The sequence below is a fragment of the Oncorhynchus masou genome, chromosome 31 (assembly GCF_036934945.1).
Source record: "Oncorhynchus masou masou isolate Uvic2021 chromosome 31, UVic_Omas_1.1, whole genome shotgun sequence".
In the NCBI taxonomy this organism is placed as follows: domain Eukaryota; kingdom Metazoa; phylum Chordata; class Actinopteri; order Salmoniformes; family Salmonidae; genus Oncorhynchus; species Oncorhynchus masou.
The window spans coordinates 46,825,940-46,848,548 of record NC_088242.1 but is presented as its reverse complement, the minus strand read 5'-3'; the positions used below and the strand labels follow the sequence as shown (position 1 = coordinate 46,848,548).

General features: G+C 42.5%; 1 protein-coding gene across 1 annotated transcript in view; it reads right to left on the bottom strand.

Annotated features, from left to right (window-relative positions):
• The window catches only part of LOC135524029 (membrane-associated guanylate kinase, WW and PDZ domain-containing protein 2-like), a 358,255-nt gene that overhangs the window by 311,770 nt on the left and 23,876 nt on the right, over positions 1 to 22,609 (bottom strand). Inside the window, 1 exon segment of the mRNA XM_064951156.1 lies at positions 9,342 to 9,458. Coding sequence (XP_064807228.1) covers positions 9,342 to 9,458 — 117 coding nt within the window.

Genomic DNA, 22,609 nt, shown 5'->3' with positions numbered 1-22,609 from the left:
GTCTGATCATCTCTCCACTTTGAAAAGTGTGTTTCAGCGGTTGGAGAAGGCTTCTTTAACCCTCAATTTGGCCAAGTGTGAGTTTGGGAAGGCTACAGTGACTTACTTAGGGAAACAAGTGGGACGAGGTCAAGTGCACCCAGTAACTGGCAAAGTGGAAGCAATTGTTGCTTTTCCTGCTCCCACGACTCGCCGCCAGTTGCGCAGATTCCTAGGGATGGTAGGTTACGGACTGTAAGGACTGTAACTATGCTTTTGAATCCGCTAAAGCGCTACTTTGTAGTGCTCCAGTGCTTGCCGCCCCCAACTTTGACAAACCTTTTAAGTTGGAGGTAGATGCTAGTATAGTGGGGGTGGGTGCGGTTCTCTTACAGGAAGATGAAGACGGAGTGGATCGGCCCATCAGTTTCTTCTCCCGTAAGTTCAACTCGTGTCAGTCAAGGTACTCTACAATTGAACAAGAGACGCTGGCTTTATTGCTTGCCTTACAGTTCTTTGAGGTATATGTGGGCTCCAGTGCCTTGCCTGTAATGGTCTTCACGGACCATAATCCATTGGTGTTCTTGAAACAAATGTACAACCAGAACCACCACCTTATGCGGTGGGCTCTGATTGTACAAAGATATAATGTACAGATCGCTTATGTGAAGGGCTCGGCGAATGTGGTTGCTGACGTTCTATCACGGGTTTACTAACTGAGGATGCGTTGGCTTTTCTTATTGCAAAAACTAGGTTTGCAATTTTTGTGGTGGGCGTGTTACGTTCCCCAGTTTGTGTTGTAGTTTGTGTATTTGCATGTGTTTATTTCAGGAAATGGCTTCCTGAAATCCCTCAAGCAGCTGATTGGTCGACTCCATGGCTAATTGGAGAGCTGACCCCGCCACCTCGTCAAGACACAGCTGTCTCCAGTTACACATTCATTCTGAAGCTATATAAAAGCCAGTGTTCTGTTCAGGAGGTTCATTGCTGGGATGTCATTGCAGAGAGATTGAATGTGATAGAGAATCATTGCTGAGAGAGGAGGCTGATGGCTGTGGATAATTTACTATGTTAGTTGTTGGTAGCAGTTGGTATGTTCAGTGAGTTTGTTGCTCAGATAGAGCTTATTTGATGTCCTTTGTTTCTTAGTTTGTCTGAGAAATGATTTGTTCTCCTGTTTCATTTGTTCCCAGGGGGGAAGGGGAAGGCACCTAGGGAGTGCTTAGGCAAGAGGCCAGCGGGCATACATATACTCGTAGTATATTCACTGTCTTGGCACAATAGGTAAGACCTGGGCGGACCACCCCCTGTATTTTGGTTAGGGCACCAGGTGGTGCTAAATTAGGTAAGTATTGGTTAGGCAGGTAAGATAGGAGAGGGGGCTTGGAGATTTACTTTCTTTGCTTTGGTTCCGTCCAGCCCCTTTTCCCCATATTACCGTGTAAAGGAATAAAGTCCTTGTAAACGGTACCACATTCTGCCTGTTGTCATCCTTACTCACGCCTACAGTCCATACCTCTTTCACTTCACGGAGTGTTTAGTTGTAGCAGGGTGTTGCGTTCCCTCTTCATAGAGGCGTGCGTACAGTGCGCTAGTGAAAGCCGATGCACCACACATCATTGTTACACATTGTATTCTGCACAGGCATGAGTTGGCAACAAAAACCTTGCCTCCAAAACTGGTAGAAGTATTGTATGTATCTGGAATTGGAGACATTTCTGTACCCGCAGAACTGAAGCAAGCAATTGCCACGCACTTAGGTGAGCTTGCAAAGTCTCTCGACGGATACTTCCCTACGAGAGTCATATCCAGCATGGGTGAGACAGCCGTTCACGTTTAGTGTTGGGACAACAGATGTCAAATGATGAATACCTCGATGAAATCATTGAAATTCAGCAGAGCCAGGCTCTAAAGCAACTCTTCGGAACAACAACGCTTTCAATGTTTTGGTGTCAACAAATGGTAACGTACCCTGTTATTGCTAAGAAAGCTCTGGAGATTTTCATACCGTTTGTTACAACATATCTTTGCGAACAATTCTTTTCGAGGATGCTGGACATAAAAAAATGAAGAAAAGGAACAGACTCATTTGTGAAAATGACATGAGAGTGGCACTTGCCAAGGTGAAGCCGCGCATTTCTGAACTGGTCTCTGAAAGGCAACAGCAGAAGTCACACTGATTTGTAGTAAATATTCATTATGATGTTTTTGTTTTTGTGTGAAAATCATGGTTTGATGATTTTGTTCTTTGATGCACGGTTCATTTTGTGCACGAGTAAAATACATACCTTTATTTTGAATTTGAAAAAATCATATTTTATTTTTCCAGTTTTAAGAAGGGTTCGGTGAATGCGCATATGAGACTGGTGGGGTTCAGTACCTCCAACAAGGTTAAGAACCACTGCATTAGAATATGGAATGTAAATATTTGAAAGAACATAACATTTTTCATTAGTTTGTTCCAGTAGGCTATATGTAAAAACCAAAACCCACAAAAAATACAGAAGTTAAAGTGTAAATAAATAAATACAAAAGAATACCCTGTTCTTCATTCACAACTGGAAATGACATAATTATGCATCGTTCGCATCAACTCACCCATTCTCCAACATAATACCATACTTCATTTATTTAATCTGTTGTTATATGTGTGAAATTCCTTCGTTTAGGTTCAGATTTGAGGCAATTATCAAGGTGATTATAAACTGGGCATGGCACATTCAACTATCGGAGCAGAGCAGGCCGGGGAAAGCCATTCAAAAAATCAGTTCAGTTTGTGATGATTAAATTTCAAACAATGACAGTGTTATATAGACTTATTTAGGAAAAATCAAGGACGGAGGGGGGCATGACTTTCAATAATTAAACACTTACTTTTGTTTCGTCATTATGATGCTCTCTGCCTTTCTCGTGTTATTATACACAATCACAAATAAATATATTCATATTTTGTTTGGGAAAGTCATAAAAAACATGATACAAGGCAAATTATTTCAAAAGAACAGAATAGCATGTGATGAGTTTTGTTGATCTGTGCTTTAGTACCAGGGCTATGCCATGCCATTCTATGACTGTGCCTTGCCAATGAAATCAACTTGTTCATTCAGCAGACATCACAGGGCCTGCCCTACCAGAGTCAACACACATATTTTACAGTAAGAATATAATGGAACAGAAGAAAATATCAATTATATTTTCGCCAAATGGCTATTGCTGATGAGGAATGCACAGAGCCACAATCAATCGAGGAAAAAGTTATTTTGAAGCAGAGACCCTTCGTGCAATTTAAGAGTTATTTGGCAAGGTTCATTAGAGACCTTGGAATCTGCTCCTTCTGATACGGCATAAGCATTCAATACGTCTGGCCTGCATAGACCTCTGTAGGATGATATGGAAGAAGTGCTATTTGGTAGGCTCCTCGCTTCTTTGCCAATGCAAATGAATGAATGAAGGTGTGCATTGGCAAAAAGTCAAGGGGTCTGAATATTTTCCCAATGCATTGTATCTACAACCAGACTACAAGATTCCATGTGGATAAACCGTGACGGCCAGGATGGAGAAATTCCTCTGCCAGTACAAAGCACGAGCTCTCAGACACCCCATATGTGGCGTTAATAACAGATTGTTGGTTCTATGAACACGCTGTCATACATCACTGCAACGAGCCATCACATTGATGATAAATAGTGGGACATGACGTCCCATGCATGTAAACTTTCAGATCATTTTTTACATTTGTCACATCCTTATCGTGCATGCGTGCGCATATTGACAGAACAGAGTGCTGGTGGAAACAGAATCAAAGCAATGACATTGTTTCCCACGGCAACAACAAAAACTACAAAGGCCTCTGGACAGACATCCATAGGAGCTAAAAGGGCTCACGCGCACACATGTCAGACGGTCATGCTCTTATAGGTGACATGGCAGAACCTGTCACTAAGCTCTCTATATCGCACACACAGAGGAAATAAGTCAGAGTCAGATTGTTGCATTTTAAATCCATCTGAGCATATGGATACAGTGGGGCAAAAAAGTATTTGGTCAGCCACCAATTGTGCAAGTTCTCACACTTAAAAAGATGAGAGAGGCCTGTATTTTTCATCATAGGTACACTTCAATTATGACAGACAAAATTAGAAAAAAAATCCTGAAAATTACATTGTATGATTTTTAATGAATTTATTTGCAAATTATGGTGGAAAATAAGTATTTGGTCAATAACAAAAGTTTATCTCAAAACTTTGTTATATACCCTTTGTTGGCAATGACAGAGGTCAAACGTTTTCTGTAAGTCTTCACAAGGTTTTCACACACTGTTGCTGGTATTTTGCAGTGATGTTTTGGGGCTGTTGCTGGGCAACACAGACTTTCATCTCCCTCCAAAGATTTTCTATGGGGTTGAGATCTGGAGACTGGCAAGGCCACTCCAGGATCATTGCCATGCTGAAAGACCCAGCCACGATTCATCTTCAATGCCCTTGGTGATGGAAGGAGGTTTTCACTCAAAATCTCACGATACATGGCCCCATTCATTCTTTCCTTCACACGGATCAGTCGTCCTGGTCCCTTTGCAGAAAAACAGCCCCAAAGCATGATGTTTCCACCCCCATGCTTCACAGTAGGTATTGTGTTCTTTGGATGCAACTCAGCATTCTTTGTCCTCCAAACAGTTGAGTTTTTACCAAAAAGTTATATTTTGGTTTGATCTGACCATATGACATTCTCCCAATCTTCTTCTGGATCATCCAAATGCTCTCTAGCAAACTTCAGACGGGCCTGGACATGTACTGGCTTAAGCAGGGGGACACATCTGTCACTGCAGGATTTGAGTCCCTGGCGGCGTAGTGTGTTACTGATGGTAGGCTTTGTTACTTTGGTCCCAGCTCTCTGCAGGTCATTCATTCACCGGTGTGGTTCTGGGATTTTTGCTCACCGTTCTTGTGATCATTTTGACCCCACGGGGTGAGATTTTGCATGGAGCCCCAGATTGAGGGAGATTATCAGTGGTCTTGTATGTCTCCATTTCCTAATAATTGCTCCCACAGTTGATTTCTTCAAACCAAGCTGCTTACCTATTACAGATGCAGTCATCCCAGCCTGGTGCAGGTCTACAAATTTGTTTCTGGTGTCCTTTGACAGCTCTTTGGTCTTGGCCATAGTAGAGTTTGGAGTGTGACTGTTTGAGGTTGTGGACAGGTGTCTTTTATACTGATAACAAGTTCAAACAGGTGCCATTAATACAGGTAACGAGTGGAGGACAGAGGAGCCTCTTAAAGACGAAGTTACAGGTCTGTGAGAGCCAGAAATCTTGCTTGTTTGTAGGTGACCAAATACTTATTTTCCACCATAATTTGCAAATAAATTCATAAAATTCCTACAATGTGATTTTCTGGATTTTTTTTTCTCATTTTCTCCGTCATAGTTGAAGTGTACCTATGATGAAAATTACAGGCCTCTCTCATCTTTTTAAGTGGGATAACTTGCACAATTGGTGGCTGACTAAATACTTTTTTGCCCCACTGTATATACCGAACATTAGAAACTCATTTTGCCCACAGAACAGCCTCAATGAATCTGGGTGTCGAGAGGGATGCTGGCTCATGTTGACTCCAATGCTTCCCACAGTTGTGTCAAGTTGGCTGGATGTCCTTTGCCTGGTGGACCATTCTTGACACCCACGGGAAACTGTTGAGTGTGAATAACCCAGCAGCATTGCAGTTCTTGACACAAGCCGGTGAGCCTGGCACCTACTACCATAACCCATTCAAAGGCACTTCATTTTTTTGGTCTTTCCCATTCACCCTCTGAATGGCACACATTCACAATCCATGTCTCAATTGTCCAAGGCTTAAAAATCATACTTCAACATGTCTCCTCCCCTTCATCTGAACTTATTGAAGTGGATTTAACAGGTGACATCAATAAGGGATCACAGCATTCACCTGGTCTGTCTATGTCATGGAAAGAGCAAGAGTCCTTAATGTTTTTTAAACTCAGTGTGTGTGTGTGTGTGTGTGTGTGTGTGTGTGTGTGTGTGTGTGTGTGTGTGTGTGTGTGTGTGTGTGTGTGTGTGTCTTTGATTTCTGTGTGTGTTAAAGGTCCAGTGCAGTCCAAATTATGTCATGTTTGTATCATATTGTACAACAGCTGATGAAACTAACACTGTAAAAACTGTGATCAGTGTTTTTCCTGATCTTCTAATCAGCAGTTTTGCGTGGGCGGGAGTTTCGGCTTGCCTGGTGACATCCTTATGCAGGTAAATTGGTTAATAGACAAAGAGAGTTCCAAACTTCTCTGCCAATAACAGCTAGTTTTCCCCTGCCCACTCAGAACACTCCCAGACAGTCCAAGCAAAATGTTTTGCTTGCTAAATAGTTATTTGCTAAAAAGCTATTTTCGCCAATTTTAATGGAAAACTATTACAGCAAGGTACTCAATTCTTACCCAGAAATTATTTGATATTTGTATAAAAACGACTACATTGGGTCTTTAATACTGTGCACGTCCTGTGTGCAGGGGTGGGGGAAGGGCGACAGGGCGTCATGGCAACACAGGACTGAGACGAGGCTGGTTGCCATGGAAAGAGAGCTTGGCGACCGATGGGTGAAGGAGCAAGAGAGAGAAAAAAGAGAGAAAGAAAAAGATGAGATACTGAGCGTGTGCAGTAATGGAGCACCAGGGCAATGTCAGACAGAGAGAAAGAGAGAGAACACTGAAAATACACCAAATAAGAGGAGAGAGAAAAAAAATGAGAGAATGAGAAAAATGGAACGAGAGAGGGAGAGAGAGAGAGAGACCCCGTTAACGCAAAGCAACAGTATGCCTTGCGAAAGTATTCGGCCCCCTTGAACTTTGCGACCTTTTTCCACATTTCAGGCTTCACACATAAAGATAAAAAACTGTATTTTTTTGTGAAGAATCAACAACAAGTGGGACACAATCATGAAATGGAACGACATTTATTGGATATTTCAAAGTTTTTTAACAAATCAAAAACTGAAAAATTGGGCGTGCAAAATTATTCAGCCCCTTTACTTTCAGTGCAGCAAACTCTCTCCAGAAGTTCAGTGAGGATCTCTGAATGATCCAATGTTGACCTAAATGACTAATGATGATAAATACAATCCACCTGTGTGTAATCAAGTCTCCGTGTAAATGCACCTGCACTGTGATAGTCTCAGAGGTCCGTTAAAAGCGCAGAGAGCATCATGAAGAACAAGGAACACACCAGGCAGGTCCGAGATACTGTTGTGAAGAAGTTTAAAGCCGGATTTGGATGCAAAAAGATTTCCCATGCTTTAAACATCCCAAGGAGCACTCTGCAAGCGATAATATTGAAATGGAAGGAGTATCAGACCACTGCAAATCTACCAAGACCTGGCCGTCACTCTAAACTTTCAGCTCATACAAGGAGAAGACTGATCAGAGATGCAGCCAAGAGGCCCATGATCACTCTGGATTAACTGCAGAGATCTACAGCTGAGGTGGGAGACTCTGTCCATAGGACAACAATCAGTCGTATATTGCACAAATCTGGCCTTTATGGAAGAGTGGCAAGAAGAAAGCCATTTCTTAAAGATATCCATAAAAAGTGTTGTTTAAAGTTTGCCACAAGCCACCTGGGAGACACACCAAACATGTGGAAGAAGGTGCTCTGGTCAGATGAAACCAAAATTGAACTTTTTTGGCAACAATGCAAAACGTTATGTTTGGCGTAAAAGCAACACAGCTCATCACCCTGAACACACCATCTCCACTGTCAAACATGGTGGTGGCAGCATCATGGTTTGGGCCTGCTTTTCTTCAGCAGGGACAGGGAAGATGGTTAAAATTGATGGGAAGATGGATGGAGCCAAATACAGGACCATTCTGGAAAAAACCTGATGGAGTCTGCAAAGGGACGGAGATTTGTCTTCCAACAAGACAATGATCCAAAACATAAAGCAAAATCTACAATGGAATGGTTCAAAAATAAACATATCCAGGTGTTAGAATGGCCAAGTCAAAGTCTAGACCTGAATCCAATCGAGAATCTGTGGAAAGAACTGAAAACTGCTGTTCACAAATGCTCTCCATCCAACCTCACTGAGCTCGAGCTGTTTTGCAAGGAGGAATGGGAAAAAATTTCAGTCTTTCGATGTGCAAAACTGATCGAGACATACCCCAAGCGACTTACAGCTGTAATCGCAGCAAAAGATGGCGCTACAAAGTATTAACTTAAGGGGGCTGAATAATTTCGCACGCCCAATTTTTCAGTTTTTGATTTGTTAAAAAAGTTTGAAATATCCAATAAATGTCACAAAAAAATACAGTTTTATATCTTTACGTTTGAAGCCTGAAATGTGGCAAAAGGTCGCAAAGTTCAAGGGGGCCGAATACTTTCGCAAGGCACTGTAGACTGTATTCATTCAGGATTCATATAGCATGTCTAGAGCATTCAAGGCTCTCTTTGCTGCCCTGAAACTTAAATGTTTGGACCATTTCTTCTACAACTCTTGCTAGAAGTTCTGTCCTCTCGTAGGTAAGTATTTTCTATGGCTCCTTATGTATTACCATGTATTACCAGAGTAGTCTGGTAAATCTTCACACACAGAGTGCATCTCGGGGCGGCAGGGTAGCCTAGTGGTTAGAGCGTTGGACTAGTAACCAGAAGGTTGTGAGTTCAAACCCCCGAGCTGACAAGGTACAAATCTGTCATTCTGCCCCTGAACAGGCAGTTAACCCACTGTTCCCAGGCCATCATTGAAAATAAGAATGTGTTCTTAACTGACTTGCCTGGTTAAATAAAGGTAAAATTAAAAAAAATAAAAATCTGAAATGGCAACACATTCCCTTGATAGTAGCCATAAGTTGTGAAAATGGTGACATTTCAGATACAGCCTGTACAATATTTTTTTTAAAGACAACCGTTATCTAGTACGTCTAGCATCAACCACCTTGGAAAAAAAATAAAAATAAACCAAATATGGCCTATACTGTCTGTATGTCCTGCACCTCAATAATTGGGATAGTTGCTGGGTCTCAATAGTCTCACCGCACCTAAAACGCAGGTCGGGTGCATCTCAATAGTCTCACCTCACCTCAAACACAGGTTGGGTACATCTCAATAGTCACACCTCAACACAGGTCGAGTAAAAGAGATATGCAGGAAGCCCACAGGGATTTGGCCTCCAACTGTCTATTTGTATAATGTCAAGGAGAGGATAAATAATGACATTCATCCCTAGTGTTCTGCTATGGTCAGGGGTCAGATGCGGAGGTAGGTTATGACAACCATGCGTGTGTCTATGCATGTGTCTTTTAGTGTGTGTGTCTCTGGGTGCCTGTCTGTCTGACTGTGTGTGTATGTGTTGACTCACAGGGTACGGTGCGGAGGTAGAGGTTGTCTCTGATGATCTGCTGGTGGTCGTGGTCCACGGATCCCTTGGAGAAGCGCAGATTGAGGTAGTGCCGGAGGTCCTTATCCACCATGCCCCCTACACACACACAAACAGACAAGGTTAAAATACACACTAGAAAACACACACAAGCAGGCAAGCAGACGCATACACTCACACACAAACACGTGCAGGAAGGAAGGCGCACACACAAACTAACAAGTAATAAAACACAAATACACATCACAGTAATTGTGTAACTGAAGGGGACATGGACAGAGGCCTATTATATCACATCTCACTACTGTCAGAGTGTACTGAGTCTGACAGATTGCATTGAGTCTCAATCTAGCAGTGTATCACCTCATCCCTATATCTCATGACAAACCAGTGTACACCAGGGGGGACAGACTCAATTCCTTGAGGGACTTTCATTTTGTGTCCAATAAAGACCTAAATAACCAGGTGAGGGGTGTTCCTAACTAATCAATTGACCTTAACTGACCAATCAAGTACAAGGGAGGAGCAAAAACCCAGACAATGGTCCTCCAGGAATTTGAAACCCATTGTGTACACCATACACCATAGACTACACCACACGCCCCAAACCTCTCCCACTAAAATGTCTCCACATTACAAGGCCTGTATCTAGCACCACCAATTCCAAAAGAACAACATGAGAATTTCACAGATCCAACACCATCTAGCTACATCCTTACAACAGCACTAACACTGTACACCATACTCCGCATTCACATGTCACCACACCCCCATCCCCACCCCTAACTACACATCATATTACCCAACATTTAATATGCAGGTAGGACTGTGGCGGCCATGAAATTTTGTTAGCCGGTGATTGTCAAGCAAATATCTGCCGGTGTCACGGTAATTGACCGTTAATTAACATAAACACAATTGTACTGGGGCGGCAGAGTAGCCTAGTGGTTAGAGCGTTGGACTAGTAACTGAAAGGTTGCAAGTTCAAATCCCCGAGCTGACAAGGTACAAATCTGTCGTTCTGCCCCTGAACAGGCAGTTAACCCACTGTTCCTAGGCCGTCATTGAAAATAAGAATTTGTTCTTAACTGACTTGCCTAGTAAAATAAAGGTAAAGAAAATAAAATTACAAAAAACACAATTGTGACTTGTTTCAGGAAACTAGGTGTATATAGTGCATCACTACTTCACAGGAAAGCCATTTGAACTTAAAAATAGATTTTTATCAAAATACATTTTATGGCAGAAATACTTTCTGGAACATGTGAACTTTCATAGGCATAAATAACAAACTTGTAATTGTTAAATTACAAGCCTAGTTGGTTTAGCCACGGAAAAATACAGCAACCTTCCCGCTAGCCATGATTGGCTGAGATAATGAGTGGGCTGGACATGAGATGAGTTCGGATTGGTCTGCCATGTAGCATTCTTCTCTCTATAATATGAACTGGTCAGTATGTGTAGGTAATCCTTTCTAATGCATCTTTTTTTAAAGATATCACGTAGTAGAACGGCATAAGTGCTGCTCTCCACGTTCTGGAGGACCGATTTCAGAAATCAGCGGAATCAGAGTATGATAGCTAAGGAGATGGAGAAAATTCTGCCATTTGATTGCAAATATGCAGACGGAGTCGAAAAGAGAACTCACAGAAAGCTGTTGTATAAAACACCTGGCTCCAGATGACATCTTCAAACTAAGGGTAACCATGGAATTGTGACAGAGGGAGAAGCATCCATCCATGTATACGGGTAAGAGAGTCTAGCTAGCTACATTTTCAGATATTACATGTTTCTAAATTAAAGTGTAATGTTAGCTAGCTAATGTTAGCTGGCTGGCTAGATAGCTGACATTACGTGTATGATCTGTGTAGTTATATTACTCGTATCTCAGAGCCATTTGCATTGCTAGTTATAGCCTAATGTTAGCTAGCTAACATTTAACCTGGTTGGTTAGCTACCTGCAGATTAATGCAGGGTAGTAACGTTATTAGTTGGGATTATGGTTCATAATCCCAATGGTCAGAGTGAGCAATTCTCTCATTTGTGTCGGCCATGAAATTTTGTCAGCCGGTTGGAAGGTGTGTCCAGTAGTGATTAATTTAATTGTCTTATCGATCTATCGGTCAGAGTTCTTTTTCGGAATTTAGGTACTCCTCTACTGGCTGAGAGGTTGAATTGGAGTTGGCGTTTTACTAAATTGAGAGATTCAAGTTTGGACTGGATGAGAGAACCCGCTGGTGATTCCCTGCCCCACTGGAATATCGAATAGTCTGTGCCACACAACTAGGGCGAGGTACTGAGCTCAATCGAGAGGTTAAGTTTCAAAGACTTTCTCTGGATATAATTTGCATCAGTACACAAGCACCAAGGCCGCAGGCGACAGGGTCAATTCAGATAACCATAGGTATTAACAAGGGATCAACTAAAGGACTAGAGTGACTCTCAGTCCCGCTGAACTACCGCAGCGTCCGTGGCACGCAACAAGGCCGAGGTACTGAGCTCAACTGAGAGTTTCCTCTCGATATAATTTGCATCAGTATACACACACCTGGAGGGTAGGCGACAGAACAGCTGTTCAATAGTTAAACGGCATATTGGAGAGTCGCTTCTCAGATCCAACAAGTTAGAATCTTTAAGTAATTTGAGTCAGGTGGCAATTACCCGAAGTCAAATGGTTGTCTAAATGAATTCAGAATTCAAGAAGTCAGCGCGAAAGTAATGGCAAATGTCTCTTTATATACCTTTTGATTCTCTGCACCCGATAAATTTAAATCTTCTGGCTCTTCTACATGTCCCCATTTATCTCCCTTGTTCACTATGGGTTTAATTGTTGGCCACTTATCTCTGAGGGCTAGACACAACATACATACGCTGTCTAACAGCCGTCCTCTTAACATTAATCTCCCGCTGAGTACCCCTTCGGTACTTCTATCATATGAGCCACATGTTTTAAGAGCGTCAGGGTAAGGAATTATTATTACTGGTGCTATCCACCCTACAGGATAATTCCTAGTGTCTGGGAACTCTGGAATACCCTTACTTTCTCATTCTTGCCATCTGGTTAGTACTCTGTGCCCTATTGGCCTATTATCTTCTTCTTCCCAATCTCCATCCCCAGACTGGGTGTCTTCAATGGGGCCCTGGAGAAAGAAAGGCTATTTTCCTATTGTCTACCTTGCCCCTTCCTGGTCCTTTTTTTGTCCCTGCGACTTTGTGGTCCGTTGTTACCCTGGGGGTCATTCTGGGTCAGAGCTCCTACAGCTCTTTCTGTGGCAAGGGTCAAATCGGCCAGTCTATGGCCTAAGACTGCGAGGTTTTCCCTATATCTTAGTTCTAACTTGGTATCTGGACCATACCTTACAGGCCCTCTTTGCTGGGGTCTGGGAGGTACTGAGGTAATATAAGTGTGCCCGTAGGAATGTCTATGATTCCCTGGCTCCCTAGACCTGAACCCATTTTGCCTCCTAATGCCTCTTTGGGTTCCTCTTCTGTGCTTCCTACTGAAGTCAGCCAGAGTTTCACTTTCCCCTGTCTCAGTACACCCAATCACTTTGGACATTGGCTCTCTCCTAGCCTTTCTAATGGCTATTTTATCGTCTGCGCTAGGGAACCAGTGGACCTTTACGGCCACATAATTGCTTAGGTTTCACTGGTCACAGCTGAGTCTTTCCCATTTTGGTGGGAAGATTTGGCAACTCCGTAGTGATCTAGCACTCCCGTACATGAACCAAGGGCTCTGTTTTAGCATGGTGAGGTCTTCCTGAGACCAATGGGCTTCCAGGTCTTTAACTACCAGAGCCTTGTCCCACGTCCCCAGCCACCCTCCGGTGATTAAGGGTCAAGGTTCGATATCCCGGCTTTCTCCATGCCTTTCTGGGCCATGAGTCACTTTTCCAGAGATTCAGGTTGGGTCCGTTGGGACTCAATTTCCTGATCCATCTGTCTAAGGGACACAGGGGAGATCCCTTCGGTGTTTCACCACACCCTCTCCAGGATCTTCTCTGTCTCCCTGTCTTTTCCCATCCTTCTGCGCTGTCCTATCCCAAGTATGAGTCTGACTCCCTAACAGCGCTACTCACATTGCTACTCTTATTCTGCCCTGATCTTTAGGTATCATCGTCCCGGGTCCCCAGGCCGTGATTACCCCTAAATATGGTTCTTTCCCTTCGTCTATCAAGTAGGCCGCCTGTGTGTCCCAACATCCCAGACATATCCAGGTGGTTCCACTAAGAACCACTCCCTGTATGCTTCCTTGAGCTAGCTTCCCTGGCGCTAACTTTCCACACTTTCCGCAATTTATCATTACTAACCTTGGCTGCCCCTTCACCCAAAGTCTCATACTTTCCCCTATCCTATCCTAATCTTTCCATGCTACTCCTGACCATAGAATTATTTGTCATTTCTGACAACAAGTTTCAGCTACCATTTCCTCGTGATGCCCAGGAGCCTGGTCCTTGAAGTCAGATTGGTTGGAGTAATTGGCTGCCATGCTTCAATTTTAGCAAGTTCTTGGTCTGGTAATATTTAACATACCTGAGTCTCAGTCTAACCCTCTTTTATATTCTTTTCTCACCAACACTGTCACTTCTCTTGTTTAGCCCTCCCCTGATGCACTTCTTAGAATAACATCCGGTTTAAAAGTGCTATTGTCTGGGTTCCTGTAGGCCCTTTCAGAGGTTTGTGACTTCTATTAATCTCCCGTGGGGGCCGTCTTGGATTTGTCTGTTCTGCTCTACAGTTTTAGGGTAACCTTGGTGTACTCTTTCATATACCATACTCCAGATGATCAATTCTTTCATTACTTTCCAAAGTAGCTTTAGGATTAGTTTTCGTATTTTTAGGGTTAATTTCATCATTATTTTAATACCTTTGAAAAGTATTTTCCACAGTTTGCGTAATCCTTGATCTACAGGGAGGCCCAATCGTTTAGCATACCCTATTGCTACCATTATTCCAATAAAGATCAGTATTCCTATTGTTATACTTAGTCCTAGCCAAAATTTTGCTTTAATTTTATTCCACCAAATGGTTACGGCCTCCCATTTGTCTTCAATAGCTCTCATCACCTTTTTGACTGGTTCTACCACTAAATCCCTTGCTGCTTTAGTTATGCCCGTAGTAAATCCTCCCCAGGCCATAACTAACCAATTTCCTCCGGTTCCACCTTTAATAGTGGTATCATTACTAACCTTGGCTGCTGTACCACATTATACCTTCTGAGCCTTCTTTCCAGAAGTCTGTATTAAAATTGTTACAGTAGTTTTCCTGACCCATAGTTTGAAGCAATTTTATGGTTCTTTTTATTATCTTACATCCAGTAGAGTTAGTGGAGTGGTCCATTAACTGCTTACATAGGGAATTATTCCAGACTTGTGTCAGGTTCTTTTCCCATTCGGACCCTGCTCCCCAGGAGTCCTGCCATTGTTGTTGTTTCTTGGGCCACATTAGTTTTAGAGCCCATTCCTTATATCCTTCCATAAACCACCTGCCTATTAAAGGGTCCATGGTGTATCTAGCCCAGCTCGCTAGCGCTGGGTCCGTTCTAAGTGTTTGATCTCTGGTTCCAGGTATATCTCCTGGGTTTACATGGAACTTAAGCCCTCCATAGCATGCTAATTGTACATATCCCCCAGTAAGCGGGGTTATTTACTCTGCCTATGGGTGGAAAACTATACCCAAACTGATGCACATGTTCCATTCTATCTTGGGTTCTAATTTTCCTCATAATGACTCCCCCAACTAATTTTCTGGAGGGGCACACACCCCTCGTGTTTGCCCAATCTATCAGTTGTTGGTTCACTTCCTCATTTCTCCCTGCGAATGCTGGAGCTACTCCCAACATTCCGGGCGAGGGATAATGCCCCCCTGACCATCTATGAAAGTGGGGTATCCCTGACTCTTAGATTTCCATGGGCTGAAATACAATGATATCTTGCCCAGGCTTCTGTTTTATTTGCGGGGGTTTTAACCCATTTGTCATAATAATGTTGTGCCGTCTTTCCTTTTTTCCTATGAAACCTATTGTTTGGTTCTTGTCCCCAGTTCCATAGGGGAGCTTCAGCACACATTTCCTGCACCATCTCTAGACTAGGTTGATAATTTTCTTGCAAACTTTGAAGGTCTAGAGTGGTCCATGGGGTTGACCTAGGGTAGGCCATCCCTGGATTTGAACTATTATGGGTTGTGAGGCATACCCATCCTGTGGTAGCATATTTTATTGGTGTTTCCCTGGTTCTAGCGGAGTGGAGGATATCGTGTCCCCACACTCCATACTCCATTCTGTGGAATCTATCCATAGGGCCGCTAATGAATCCTGGGTAGTTATACGTTCTGTTTTTCGTATATGGTAGAATAATGCCATTCCTACCTCCTAATATTCTATTGTCCCATGAGGAGGCATTGCCTGGGTGCAAATACAGTACTATATCTGCTAGCCATTTAGTTTCAGGGTTCCCTGAGTTTCGTGCCCTATGGTTCATGTTTCTTCGTATTCTATATTTTACTTTGGTCCTGCTGCCTTTCACACATAGCACATTCAATGTTTCTGTGATTTACGCTAGGCGTGTTTTCTGTACCACTGGCTCTTGGAACGCTTGTGGTTACTGTTGTGCTTGCAGCTGGTGTGGTTAGGTAACTCATACTGCTCATGTTTTTTTTCCGAGGCAGTTGGACTCTGGGGTGCCATGGTAATAGACAGAGTTTTGAAGAATGGAGGCCAGGTCGTGGTGTGCAGAGCGGCTTGAGGGCCGTGGCACTCCACCTTTGTCCATGACTGACTCTGAGTGGCTTAATCGTAAATAAATTTAATCTCTGTCACGTTACTACTATCTCCTAGTTGCCCTTTCCATTGGCCCCCTTTATAGGAGTTCGTATATTGGCCATTTTTACAGGTTTGATTAACTAACACTGCTCCTTGGGCTATGTTTACTAGCCATCCTTGCAGGGTGTTATTAGTTATTGATTTCCATAATACCACTAGACTGCTATTATTGTACCAGGTATCGGTCCAGTGGGTATTATTCCATTTTTGTTTTAATTTTACCGATGGATATCCCGGACAATCTGTCCTATTTATTGGGGTGCACTGTATTGGTATTCCCCATCTTTTGGTAAAGGCTCTATACGTGGGGATGCTACTCTGTCATCTTTCCTGCGCTATTTCTATGCTTTTTAGTACTTCTCTTTCTTGTTGCTCATAGATAACCCCTATGGTTAATCCAAATACTATAGCGCTTGGCACTATGATTATGGTGGAAAGAATACTTACCCACCAACACCATCCTACCTTACACTCCCTATGCCTGGTTCTATATTCCCCCAGCCTCATGCTTCCCTGTGGAGACAGAGTAGGGGTATATTAGTTTTTTACTTTTTATAGATGGGAGACCTAGTGTGGCCTGTGTCCCTTTGCCTTGACATGCTCTCTCCAGAGTTTTGCATGTCAGTGGTCGTTTTTCTTTTTAATAGGTTTAATAATCGTCTCAGTTTCCCTTGTGGTTCAGGAGGGGCAGTTTCATTTCTACCCCTTCCCTCTCCAGGAACTGCCTTCCTGTCTACCAGCATACCAGCTCTCCCCCAATGGAGTTCCCTGACTGGTCTGCTCATAGCTTCCCACCAACATCGTCTGATAACGCCATGGTGGTTGTTCCTTTCATGATTATTGTCTATATTATAATCATCATCTTGTTCCCAGTCACGCCTGTTTAATAGCAACTGGCTGAGGTATTCCCTGGGATTCCATTTGGAGAATTTCCCATCTACCCACATCCAACAGGTTGGGTCTCCTGGTTGAGTTCCGTATCCCGTAAGGGGTATCGAGTCTCTTTTCCTTTCCTCTAACCAGTGCTTCACCATACTATTTTGTCTTGGTATTCCCATTAACTCTCTTGGACTAGGCTCTGAACTGGTTGGGGTGCTATTTAACTCTATGCATGCTTGCACTAGCTTTGGTCCCCAATCTTTGTCCGCTCTCCACAACCCCAAAGTTGTTTTGAGTTTTGAGTCCTCTCTGCACACCCATTTGCTTGAGGTGTGTAGGGAGGTGAGAAAGTGTGCTTTACTCCCCTCTGGGTGCACCATTCATCTACCTTTTTGTTTTTATACTTTTATACGTCCATTGACAGTCCTGATCAATTGAAACCGTCCTAGGGTCAAAGTCAAAAGGTTAAGCATTGTCAACACAGGCAGAGCATTGCATGTTTTCGCTGTGTGTACCATTGTGTAGCCTGTTGCTACACAACAGGCTGTTGCTAGCATACCTATGTCCCAGTACCGTAGCACTTTTCATGGGACCCATAGTGTCTAATGCTATTTGACTCCAGGGCGTGCATGTTTTGATGTGTTGATCAGACACTCTTCCTAGATTACTAGGCTTTTGCTCTTGACAGGTAATGCACTGCTGGCACACCAGTTTGGCCTCTACTGGGTCAAATTCAATCTGGTCCTGTCTAAGACGCTTCATAAAGATTTTGGGACCTGGGTGTCCCCAATCTATGTGTAACGCCTTAAGTTTGTCTGCTTCAGTTCTGTAGAGGGCTATTCTGCCCATCTGGACTAGCTCATCTACTTCCCTGTTGCCTTGTTGATTGATGTCAGCTTCCTTTCCACCCCCATCTACTGTGTGGGCTTTTTGGTGACTGACAACAACATCCATTAACTCATGGATCTTTCTCCACTCTCCTTCGTGCTGAATTGTTTTGTTTTTAGCACTTCTGTAGCCGTTGTTCTGCCATATCTTTTTGTCAGAAGTCATGGCCTGGGCACTGTAGTAACTGTCTGTAACCAGTTCTATTCTCTTTAGATTGGATGTAGAACAGTGTAGCAGTGCTTCCATTATGGCCATGACTTCTGCTTTCTGGGCAGTGCCTGCTATTTCTTGTTTCCTTTATATGAGTGTTTTGCCAGTGGCTTTGTTTTTTTACAATAAAACCCCACTTGGTTACCCTTGTTCTCACTTCCATCCGTGAACACTACTATGTCCCTAGGTTTATCCTCTTTTGGTTTCAACTTGACTGTTGTAGGTCCTGGTCCTGGGTCGTCAGTGTCCCACCCTTGGTCACTGATGAACATAACTCCTTTGGTGGCATGTACTTTCCTCCACTTATCCCAAGTGGTGGTCGTAATACCTACCATTTTTTTCGTATGGTTAGTGGCCCATAGTTCGTTTAGTTCTGTGTCTTTTATGATTATGGCCTGTCCTTGGGCAAGGGACACTATTTTGTTCCAGTATAGTTCCAATAGGGCCATTTTAGCCCCTGTACTGGAGTACTTCATTATGGGCCCTTTCAGCTGTTTGCTGTAACATTTCATTGTTTTTCCTGATAGCTCATTCGAAATCAGAATGTCGCCATCCCTTTCCACCTCTGGCCCTTCAGGTTTCAGACACAGCCAGAGGGGTACGTTGGGGTCTCTGGGCTCATTTGTTTGGGCTTCTATGGCCATTAATTTCACATTTTCTCAGGATTCTTCCATTTTATTGTCCCATGTTATGGTTTGTCTACCATATTCTTTGTGTGACATGTCTCTTTGGTGATCTTCTCTAGTTATGCCTCTATAACAATGCTTAGCTACTCTGCTATAGCCCAGTATGTGGTTTCTAATATACCTTAGTTTACCTAGGCATTTCTGCATCTCATTCACTGTTTGTGGCTTCTCCATTTTCTGCACTTTTTCAAGGTATCCTTCACTTGCAGTTATTCCGTTGCTGATTGTGAAACCGAGAAAACTGACCTCCTATCTGGCTTGTGTCAGATTCAGTTTTCTGCCTGCAGTATTCAACCTTTGTGTCTGGCTACTTTGCATCGCTTCCCTGGCTTATGTACTCCTCCAATTATGTTATGTGTGTTCTGACTCTCTCTATTTGGTCTGGAACAAAAAATGCTTCATGTTTATGACTCCCCTTACTTATAATTATTTAGCGTCGAATAAACTGAGGAGATTTTCTTCTCCTTTTAGCATATTTATCCCTATGTGGATTATTATTTTCATATCCATTTTTTAAAGTCCATCCTGAAATTTTACCCTGAGATGTCCACTCTTTGTATTATTTACTTCTATGTAAAGTCCCATTCCCCTACTCCTGTGTCAGTGTCTAACTGACCTAATACATTTGCACACGGGCCACTATCTGTCTCAGCTCTTTCAATGTAGTTATGTCTATGTTTAACTTCCTCTTAACTGCTGCTTTAATGACTGTGGTTTAAAACCGGCCTTTTTCGCTTCCGCATCTGCTTCCTGTTGCCTCAGCTAATACTGTCAGTACCAGATATGGTCTCTGTTTCCAAATATTGACTGACTGTCTCCCTGTTTACACTAATGACTTTTATAGAACTCAACATTTCTATGTAGTAACCTATAAGATAATTATATAGTTTAACTTAATTAACCCGATACTCTCAATGACCCTGGGTCACAACAGATGCCATGTATTCTTGTCATTTTTCTACTATTTAAAGACAAATCTTTAAATGATTAGATAAGGCCAAAGCGCTGCTAAACATAGCATATGTTTTCTGTACTAATGAAATCTCTCTTCTTTCGGGAGTCCACTGTATTTTATCTAATAATAACCTGGGTTAATCTTAACTCAGTCTCATCAATAATTGTATATATATTGCGTAGTATGGGATCCATTACCTACAGTACTTTATTATCCCTAAGAACTGCAACATATTTATTTTCATAATTAATTTTAATGCTTATACAATCACTCTTTTTCTACCTTCATATTTTTTCTGCCATGTTGGCTTAAAATATATCCTAAATATTTAACTTCAATCTTCCTGCATGGCTCTCAACATTACACTAGTGTCTCCTAGATTTGTTGGAGTCCCGTCTAGTAGCAGGGCCATTGCCATAGGGTAACAGGGCTGTGCATAGAAGGCCACTTTGCCACAATACACACTTATATCCTCTGGTCCCCCTTTTTTTTCTGGAATGACTTTTAATTAGAACCCAATTTCGTATTACAACGAGGTCTGCCTGCCTTAACGGCGCTGAAAATAATTCACTCTTGTTAACATATCTTCACCTTGAGGTTTGTATAAATTTCCTATTTAATAAACTCTATAATATTTTCTTAGTTTCCTCAGGGATTTTTTTCTCAAAGAGTAGACTCTAACCCGCCATTGCTCTTTACCTCGAGATTTAATTTAGATTTCCTATTTAGTTATAAACTCTATAGTACTTTCTTATTTCTCAGGGATTTCCCCTCATACAACGCCCATAGTGACACTTACGCACTATGTTTGTCACGACTTCCGCCGAGGTTGGCTCTCCTGCCCGTTCAGGCGGTGCTCGGCGGTCGTCGTCACCGTCCTACTAGCCACTACCGATACCTTTTCGTGTCTGTTGGTTTTGTCTGATTGGTTTCACCTGTGTGTTGTTTAGTTAATTAGTGTCTGTATAATGTAGGTTGTCCCGCCCTTGTTTTGTGCGGGATTGTTTGTTTGTCATCTATGTCTGTCGGTGTTCTTGTGTTTCTTATTCTCCGGTTCGTCTTTTATCCTGTGTTGGATATTTTCACCCTGTGTGTATTTGGGTTGACCGTGTTTATTTGTTCACCGGAGAATAAACTTTCATATCGCTATCTGCTTTCTGCGCCTGATTCCACCCACCTTGATTAGACGTGACAATGTTAGCTTTACTTTCCCAAGGAAATAATACAATTTCAAAGTAGTTAAACACTTTGAATAGAGACTGGTGTTCCTTAATCATTTTATAATTAATTTCCACCTGTTCCAACAATTTCTAGAGAAGTTGATCAGTCTTCACGGTAAATTCTTAGGATTCAGGGCTATTTGCCTAATCCTGTAATTGGAGGGGCCGTATGTTCCCTCTTGGTCAGCGGCCCCAGGGACCTAGTTAATGACCTGCAGAGACCTGGGACCAAAGTAACAAAGCCTACCATCAGTAACACACTACGCCGCCAGGGACTCAAATCCTGCAGTGCCAGACGTGTCCCCCTGCTTAAGCCAGTACATGTCCAGGCCCGTCTGAAGTTTGCTAGAGAGCATTTGGATGATCCAGAAGAAGATTGGGAGAATGTCATATGGTCAGATGAAACCAAAATAGAACTTTTTGGTAAAAACTCAACTCGTCGTGTTTGGAGGACAAAGAATGCTGAGTTGCATCCAAAGAACACCATACCTACTGTGAAGCATGGGGGTGGAAACATCATGCTTTGGGGCTGTTTTTCTGCAAAGGGACCAGGACGACTGATCCGTGTAAAGGAAAGAATGAATGGGGCCATGTATCGTGAGATTTTCAGTGAAAACCTCCTTCCATCAGCAAGGGCATTGAAGATGAAACGTGGCTGGGTCTTTCAGCATGACAATGATCCCAAACACACCGCCCATGCAACGAAGGAGTGGCTTCGTAAGAAGCATATCAAGGAGGTCATGGAGTGGCCTAGCCAGTCTCCAGATCTCTACCCCATAGAAAATCTTTGGAGGGAGTTGAAAGTCCGTGTTGCCCAGCAACATCCCCAAAACATCACTGCTCTAGAGGAGATCTGCATGGAGGAATGGGCCAAAATACCAGCAACCGTGTGTGAAAACCTTGAAGACTTACAGAAAACGTTTGACCTCTGTCATTGCCAACAAAGGGTATATAACAAAGTATTGAGAAACTTTTGTTATTGACCAAATACTTATTTTCCACCATAATTTGCAAATAAATTCATTAAAAAATTCTAATGTGATTTTATGGATTTTTTTTTCATTTTGTCTGTCATAGTTGAAGTGTACCTTTGATGAAAATTACAGGCCTCTCTCATATTTTTAAGTGGGAGAACTTGCACAATTGGTGGCTGACTAAATACTCTTTTGCCCCACTGTATACTTTGTTGGCCAACAATACGAGTAGGCCTAATGAACAGCAAAAGTGCTAACCTATGTCAATCTACTATCCCCTATTCTATTCTGTGCAACAAATAAATATTCCAAACATAGTCTGGAACAGTTGTGGGATGCAATAGATCTCAAATTAATTAAACCACTAGCATCAAAAAAACTGTTTTAAGCAATGAGCCTGATGCAATAGATAAGAACGTTTAGCTTAAAATATTGATAAACTATTAGGATTTTTTTTCACCCGTGAATACTCCATTAGCAGGACAACACCATTCTCAAAATTAACCACAAATGCGATTATTCATGTAATGCTTTTATTACAAAGGAGCATTTTAATAGAAAAATAAATTATTCCCCAAACCTGAAACTCACACGCTGCGTATGTACAGTGCATTTGTA